This window comes from Neopelma chrysocephalum, unplaced genomic scaffold, assembly GCF_003984885.1.
Source record: "Neopelma chrysocephalum unplaced genomic scaffold, ASM398488v2 Primary Assembly neopelma1_155, whole genome shotgun sequence".
Classification (NCBI taxonomy): domain Eukaryota; kingdom Metazoa; phylum Chordata; class Aves; order Passeriformes; family Pipridae; genus Neopelma; species Neopelma chrysocephalum.
The window spans coordinates 1,317,801-1,326,388 of NW_020897817.1; the positions used below are offsets into that span (position 1 = coordinate 1,317,801).

An 8,588-nucleotide genomic window follows, 5' to 3' on the forward strand; every position below is an offset into this window, starting at 1 on the left:
CTCCTCTCCTCTCCAGTTCCTCCAGTTCCTCTCCAGTTCCTCCTGCTTTCCCGTGTCTCCTGCTCTCGTCTCCAGTTCCTCCTGCTCTCCAGTTCCTCTACTCTCCTCCCCAGTGCCTCCTGCTCTGCTTTCCAGTTCCTCCTGCTCTGCTTTCCAGTTCCTCCTGCTCTCCAGTTCCTCCTTCTCTCCTCTCCAGTTCCTCCTCCTCCCCAGTTCCTCCTGCTCTCCCCTCCAGTTCCTCCTGCTCTCCTCTCCAGTTCTCCTGCTCTCCAGTTCCCCCTCCTCTCCAGTTCCTCCTGCTCCCCAGTTCCTCCTGCCCTCCAGTTCCTCCTGCTCTCCAGTGCCTGCTGCTCTCCCTGTGCCTGGCCCTGGCACGGCAGATGGGCTGCAGGGAGGGGGCTGGCACAGCCCGTGTGTGCCACGCTCTGTCTTTCAAGTTTCATTAGTTGGAGGCAGCTCAAGATGCAGCTCTGCTGGCACATCCTGCTGATGGCACAGGACAGGAGCTCCTGGGAAGGGCTGAGGATCCTCCCTGAGCAGCCCCGTGGGATGGCCCTGCCCTTCCTGGCCCGCTGTGTTTGACACGTGTTCTCAGCTCTGCTAAACTGCAGCTTGGGAGGGTTTGGCTTAAAATAGCCTGTAATGGAAATCAGTGTTTGTCATGTAAAGCCTCGAGCTCCTTGACTAAAGCATCTGAAATGCAGCTCTGCTACACGTTGTAAAGTTAACAGGCTTTGCTTTGTGCTGCTCCAAATAATGCTGAGCTGCTGCTCGGAGCTGCCCTGGGCTCCTCCACTCAATTCCTTCTTCCCTTTTACCTTCCAGACCAGATTCTCTTTAGATCCTCCTCCTTTAGTTGCTCTGATACCTCCTCAAAAAATTCAGGAGAGGGCCTGTAGCAGGAGATCCAGTGCCAGGAGCAGGGGATTGTCACTGCTGGATTTCTGGATGAGGGGTTAAGTTTTTACCACATAAATTTCCTTAAGAAATCAGAGCAAGCAAAGACATGTAAGGCAGGTGTGTGGGATGCTCCAATCCTTTTAGTGTCAGATTTCCATGAAATGCAGTGTTTGTACTCCCAAGTCCTGTTGTCCCAACCCCTGGGGGTGGTTCTCTGGATCAGGAAGGTGCTGAGCTGGAAACCAACCTCTGAGCTGTTTGAGCTGGAAACCAACCTCTCCCCACGTGTCTGAAACCCTCCCCAGCCACTGAATTCCTGGGGGGTTTTTCCTCCTCCTGGACTGGCTACAGGCACGGGAGGAAAGTTGCAGGAAAAACCTCAGAGGATCCTAATCAGGGATAAGGGATTGTTGGACTTCAGGAGGGATTTCTCCATGGAAAGGGTGGTCAGGATTGGAACTGCCCAGGGAGGTTTGGAGTCCCCAGCCCTGGAGGTGTCCCAGGAAGGGCTGGAGGTGGCACTCAGTGCTCTGGGCTGGGGGACAAGGTGGGCACAGGGTGGATTTGATGATCTAGGAGGGCTTTTCCAACCTCAGGGACTCTGGGATGGAACAGAAAATTCCTGGGCAAGAACAAGTGGGGGAAACGATGTCCTGAGAGGGGGATGTGCTGTGCTGGGAATGAGGGGGGAGCAACTCTGTCCCTTGGGGGGGGTTAAAATGGGAGTAAAACATACACCATACACTGGTATGGTGGGCAGGGAGCTGGGATGTGCCAGGAAAACCTGGCTGGGCCTGGAGGATCCCCCAGGATGGGGGCTCAAAACCCACCTGGGCAACACCAGCCCTACAACGACTTCATCACTGTGTGGTGGGTACAGCCCAGCTTTGGGGGGCTCCTGGAGCCACTCCAGGGGCTCCACCTGGGAAAGGTGCCCTTGGCTTTTCCATGGGAACTGGGATCTCTGCTGGAGACGGGCTCAGCTCTGCTGCAGCCACTCGGCTTTGACCTGGGGCTGGGTTTTGTTGCTCTGGGGGTTCCCAGCCCTGACCTCTCTGTCCTGTTGCAGCTGATGATGCCTGTGGGGGGACCCTGCGGGGCCAGAGCGGGATCATCTCCAGCCCCCATTTCCCTCTGGAATACGGGAACAACGCCGACTGCACCTGGACTATCCTGGCTGAGCCTGGGGACACCATTGCTCTGGTTTTCATGGATTTCCAGCTGGAAGATGGATATGATGTTCTGGAAGTGGCTGGGACAGAGGGATCCTCGCTCTGGTAGGTCACTCCTGGCCTTTCTTCCTCGGAGCCCCCAGGGGGTTGTTGTGTGTGCACAGAGGGAAGGGTTTGTGCCTGAACCAGGGCAATTCCCAGTTACTATTATTATATTATTATAATGAACCCCCCTGGGATGCTTTTGATTTGCTTGGTGAACTGTTGGCTCCTTTAAATCCTGTTTTCTGCAAGGAGGTTTCGTGGCTGGGCAGAATTAAAACCCAAGCAACCCAAACACCCAGCACGTGGAAACCCCCTCAACAATTGTGGTGTTCAACCCTTGCTTTTGCTGCATTTTTTTTCTGATTGCTGCTAAATCTGCTGATGAACTTATGGCAAGTGTTTCACCAGCTCAGTTTGTCCCTTTGATGGGAGGCTGTGGATGGAATTCCAGTCCCCCCTCTCATCCCAGGGGTTGGGTGAGCAGTGCTCTCAGGAATATTTGCTTTTATTCAGAATAAATCATCCATGGGGATGTTCTCCAATATACAAGAGCTGCCCCAGTGAGCAGGGCCACGAGCTTGGGAGGGAGAAGGAATTGCAGGAGGAATTTGGGGAAGGAATTGCAGGAGGAATTTGGGGAAGGAATTGTAGGAGGAACTTGGGAAGGAATTGCAGGAGGAATTTGGGAAGGAATTGCAGGAGGAATTTGGGGAAGGAATTGCAGGAGGAATTTGGTGTGTTCCTGATGTTGTTTTTATGTGTTGACCCAGACACAGTGATCAACTCAACAAATGGTTAAAAGCCCTGACCAGCAGCAAGTGGAAGGTTTGGGATGTTTGATCCCAAACCCACTGTCCCCCTGGAAAGGAAGAATTAAGTGTTTGCAATATTTAAGCGTTGCCTGGGATTATCAACAGGAAAGGAAATTGTGATTATTTATGAGGGTTTCTGTCACAAATCCCATTCATTGGAGTAATTTCCATTTGCTGGCAGTTTTGGGGGAAGGGGATTTGAATGTTAAGGATGGATTGATGGGAGAGAAGTTGCCATTTCCCGTGGACCAATTGTTTGCCATTCCCAGGACTCCTTGGAAAATTAGATGAAAAAAAAACACAACAACCTCCCTGCTTTGATTAGATGCATTAATATTTGAGGGCACTGTTAGTTTTTAGCCATTCTGGGCTGCAGTGAGGCTCAGTCACCTGTGGGGTGTGGGAGAGATGGATGGAGCTGGTTAAGAAACATTATTCAAGCCCGGAGGTGTTGCCAGTGCAAGGCTGTGTCTTGTCACATCAAAAAAAAAAAGCAAACAAAGCCTGTCAGAGCGAACCTGCTGGGGAAAAAAAATAAAAATAAATTAATAAACCACCCCTAAGCACAGCAGGGAAGAACTTTTTTTATAAAAATGGCCCCAGCAAATGGAACCCTGGGTGAAACTCAGCCCACCCCACTTCCACCCAGGGCTGGGGGGAAGAAGGAGCTGCTCCTGCCTTTTGAGGCCCATCTCTCATTTTTATGGTGCCACAGGGGTGACATAAACCCACCAGTCCAATCCACTGAATATTCCTGAAGGAAACTTGGCAGTCCCGTAAGCGGAATTACAAAGAGCCTGATTTGGAATCTCATTTTTCAGAGCCCGATAATTAAATTCAGATGACTCATTTTTCAATAATTTTTTTTTTTTTTTGCCCGTAGGGGGAAAAATAAAAAAAAACCAAAAACCTGGCACTCCTATCTCCTCTTTAAACATGTTGATATGATTCAGCATGAAAATAGAGCTGAAACCCTTTTTTTTTCCTCCCTTCTGCCTGTGAAAACCTGGTTTTAATTATTGGTAATATGGCAGATAGACTTGCAGCCAAATTTCAACCCCCCTATTGAAGTATCTCCCAGCTAAAATATTTCATTTCCTAAGCCTTATGAGCAGTTTTAGTCATGTCCGGAGCTGTGCACAAATAAACAGAATTAAATCTCATCTGGGGGATAATTCCCATGCATTTCCAAGCTATGGAATGTGATCTAATGGTGGTATTTATGAGACCATTAACTCAGCACTTCAAGTAACCTTGACTTGACCTGCACTTATAAAAATCTGCATTATTATTATTATTCATCCTCCCCTCTTTAAAAATGGATGTTTTGTTGGTTTTTTTACGAGCCAGGTTGATTTAATTGCCTTTAAGTGCCACGTGTTGATTCTCCCTCCCTGGAGAATCCTCCTCTGAGCTTCCCTGGCTCCCCAACCTGTTGGATGTGAATCCTGCCGTGAGCATTCCAAGGGAAAGGAATTCTGCAGGTCTGAGCAGAGCAGTGGAGGCTGAGGGGGCTGCTCGAGCCATATTAATAAAATAACACATTTACAGCTCTTTTAGCTGCTCTCTCAGCCTCTGTCAGGGGGCTTTGGGGCTGGATTGCTTTGACAGGTGAGAAAGAAAATTCTGCCACTGAGGAGAGAAGAGGAGGGGGAGGAAGGAGCAGGGTGAGGATGAGCCTGTCAGGCTGGAAGGAAAAATTGGAAGGATGGCAGGAGCTGCCCTGTCCTCCTTTGGGGTTTGACCATCCCATCCTGGATGGGGTCCTCATCCTGACCATCCCTGGATGAGTTTTAAGGTCCCTTCCACCCAGCCCAGTGTGGGATTCTCTCACATCCTCACCCCCAGACTCCTTCTTGTCTTCAAGACTCGGGGTTTTCTTCCCCATCACTTTGTCCTGGCTGAGAGATCCAAAAGGATAAATGACATTTTTTCCCCTCTAAACACATGCAAAAGGAGAAAATCCCCCAAAAAGCAGCTTTGAGGCTGGAGGCCTGAGCTGTGCTCAGCTTTGTGCCAGCTCTGCTCAGAGCTCTGCAAATCCCTCAGGAATATCTGCCCATTAGGGCTGCTTGGGGCACCTGCCTGAAGCTCCTCTCCCTGCTTAATGCCAAAATATTTCAAACTGAGCCCCTAAACCATCCCCAGACGCTGTTTGAGGCCATGCAGCCCCCCCCGGCTGGTCCTGGTGGCACTGATCCTGCCCTGGGGCACTGATCCTGCCCTGGGGCACACGTGTGCCAGCTCCTCTGCCCTCAGGGGCTGCTCTGAAGCTCTGGGGAGGTTTGACTTGGTTTAAAACGCTGCCTTTGATCTGCTCGTTTTCCTGGGAGCCCTGAGATCGGTTAATGGGGGATGTTTGGGGTGAGGGGATGGAAAACTCCCTTTGGGGTGGCAGGAATGTGGGTCCTGCAGCTCAGCAGGGGTGGCTGCAGCTCTGGGTCCCACCTGGATCCCTCTCCCCCTCCTGATCCCTGTGTCCCACCTGGATCTCTGTGTCCTTCCTGACTCCTCTGTCCCACCTGATCCCTCTGTCCCTCTTGACCCTTGTGTCCCACCTGGATCCCTCTGTCCCACCTGGATCCCTGTGTCCCACCTGGATCCCTCTGTCCCTCCTGGATCCCTGTGTTCCACCTGGATCTCTGTGTCCCTCCTGACCCCTGCATCCCTCCTGACCCTTGCAACTCTCCTCATCCCTGTGTCCCTCCTGGATCCCTGTGTCCCACCTGATCCCTGTATCCCACCTGGATCCCTCTGTCCCACCTGATCCCTCTCCCATCTGGATCTCTCTGTTCCTCCTGATCCTTGTGTCCCACCTGACCCCTCTCTCACCTGATCCCTGTGTCCCTCCTGGATCCCTCTGTCCCACCTGGTTCCCTGTGTCCCTCCTGATCCCTGTGTCCCACTTGGATCCCTCTATCCCATCTGATCCCTCTGTCCATCCTGACCCCTCTCCCTCCTGATCCCTGTGTCCCACCTGATTCCTGCATCCCTCCTGACCCTTGCATCTCTCCTGATCCCTGTGTCCCCCCTGACCCCTCTCCCACCTCCTCATGGATGTCCCCCCTCAAGGACTGGGGAGATCAGGGCTGTGCTGGGCAGCCCTTGCTTGGCTCAGAGTGACTTTCTGGGAGGTTTTTGCTTTGCCTGTGGAGCAGGAGGAGCTCTGCATTCCCTTGGTGCAGTTTAAACAGTGACAATGTGGTTTTGTGTCTCCTGCACTTCTCCCTGTCAGGTGCTCAGATCTCCTCCAGCTCATCTGGGCTCTGTGTCTCATCTCAGACACAATAATGTTGCTGTTGCCAGCCGAGGTGGTGCTGCAGGAAATGACTAATAATCCAATTTTCTCTGTGTTTACAGCCATTGACTCAGCTCAGGTGTGTGTTTTCCTGGCTATAACCAGGTGTTCAGCAGGGAAGGTTCTTCCAGCCATCCCACTGTAGCTGGAGGTAAAAAAGGTGTTTGTGCAGAGCCAAATTTCCTCCAGGGCAGAGAATTTCAAGTGCCTGGGAAAAGCAGTTTAATGTTTGCCACAGAAAGTTTGTTTTGTGCTGCTGGGTTGGAGAGCAGGAGGGAGGGAAGGGAGGCAGTGCCAGCTCCTGCCTGCCCTGCTGAGCCAGGTGAGCAGCTGCCACAACCTCCTCCCCCCAGAACAGCATTTGGCTGTTTTGTTCCACCACTGAAAGCGTTTTAGAAGCCTCTGCTTCTGCCAAATGAACGAGTTCCATGAGCTCAGACTAACGAGCTCCTGCTCTGCCTGCCCGGGACAGCTCTGGCTGGCCAAGTTTGGGAGGTTCAGGAGATGTTTCTGATTCTGAGATGGGGAAATTCACTCTAAGATATGGATGGTTTCTTTAATAATGAGGCTTTTCAGCTCTTTTACACCTCATGATGTGTTTTGCTACTGCATGTAGTGGATGATGAGACTCCAAGTTGGTGGGAGGGACTGAGATGTTTCTAATTCTGAGATGGGGAAATTCACTCTGAGATGTGGATGGTTTCTTTAATAATGAGGCTTTTCAGAGCTTTTGTTGTGTTTTGCAACTGCCTGTGGTGGATGATGAGAATCCAAGTTTGGAAGGTTCCTGAGATGTTTCTGATTCTGAGATGGGGAAATTCACTCTAAGATGTGGATGGTTTCTTTAATAACGAGGCTTTTCAGCTCTTTTAGAGCTTGTGTTGTGTTTTGGAACTACCTGTGATGGATGATGAGACTCCAAGTTTGGAAGGTTCCTGAGATGTTTCTAATTCTTAGATGGGAAATTCACTCTAAGATGTGGATGGTTTCTTTAATAATGAGGCTTTTCAGAGCTTCCAGAACTCGTGTTGTGTTTTGCAACTGCCTGTGGTGGCTGATGAGACTCCAAGTTGGTGGGAGGGACTGGGATTTCAGTTGGGAAGGTGCTGCTGTGTCGTGGGATTCAGATCAAAACTACTCAGAGCCTCTTTGGGTTGTGTGTTTTGGGGGGGTTGCATCATCTCTCACATCACCCCAACTGCCCTCCCACTCCCTGAGTCTTCCCTTGTCATTCCCCCCCGGGAACCATTTCTTTTTCCCTTGATTTGGTGTTAATAATCCCCTACTGAGGGAATGCAGTGGGGCTGCAGGTGGGGAGCTGCCAAATCCATGGAGTTTATTCCTGTCTGGATTCAGTTCTTCCCCTTCAGTGTCTCACCTCCATTTTGCCTTTCCAGCCTTGGAGCTGTATTTCCCTCCCTTGCACAAATACTTTTTTTTCCCTCCCCCTGAGGACTATTTTCCCACTTAATTTGTGTGGAATTTTGTCCCCTGATTTCCTGGATAAAGGAACCTGTCCTACCATGTGCATGTGTATTATTTTGCATCTTGCTCTGCCCCAGAGGTGCTTTGTACAGATGTTGAGCAATGGGTGACAACAAAAGGGACCAGGGTGAGAACTGAGGACCTTTGCATTTAAAGTTCCTCTGGTGAATTCTGTATCTTCCTTTCTGGAGCTGGAGACCCCTTTGAGCCACCAGCCCTTCCTGGAACAGCATTTCAGAAGTTCCCTCTTGTTCTGTGCTCCTGCAGAGAGCTGAGCTTGGGGGGAAGAGAGCTTGGAAGACTCATCAGTGTTTGAGCAGCTCTTTATTTCCTTCCTTGTCATTACCTGCAGGTGACCCTTCCCTCCCCACCCCCTCCTCTGTCTCTAAGTGGTTTCTGACAGTCATTAGAGTTCTCCAGGGCAGGATCTGCTCTGTGATTCCCTCCTGGAGATGCTCCTTCCCCACCCCTGCCCAGCCTCGTCCCCCTGCACGTCGTGTGTTCCTGGAGGTCACTGCTTCACATGATGGGCTTGGCTGGTGAAAAACTCTCCTCTCTGTGTGGGCTCCTAATGAACCAGCCTATTTTCTTTCTATCAAAGCAGCCTCTGATCCTTGGGGAGCTGCCTCAGAGCTGTCAGGGCGTGTTTTCATCTCGGAGCTCAGTCTGTGATGTCCGTGGAAAGGCTTTGGCTCCAAAGGGTTTGTGAACCAGGATTTGGTGTTTTGTCACTTGCTGAACGTGTTCCTCGTGCTGCTGAAGCTCTGGGGCTGCACCTGATGCTGCTGCTCCCTTCAGTGGGAGAGCCTTGGAGGAGCCCTGCAGGCTTTTCCCTTCCCTTCCCTTCCCTTCCCTTCCCTTCCCTTCCCTTCCCTT

General features: G+C 51.1%; 1 protein-coding gene across 1 annotated transcript in view; it reads left to right on the plus strand.

Moving 5' to 3' along the window:
- The window catches only part of CSMD2 (CUB and Sushi multiple domains 2), a 245,534-nt gene that overhangs the window by 62,455 nt on the left and 174,491 nt on the right, over positions 1–8,588 (plus strand). The window contains exon 6 of the mRNA XM_027701316.1: positions 1,970–2,177. Within this exon, the coding sequence (XP_027557117.1) occupies positions 1,970–2,177 (208 nt within the window). The remainder of the gene's footprint in view (positions 1–1,969; positions 2,178–8,588) is intronic.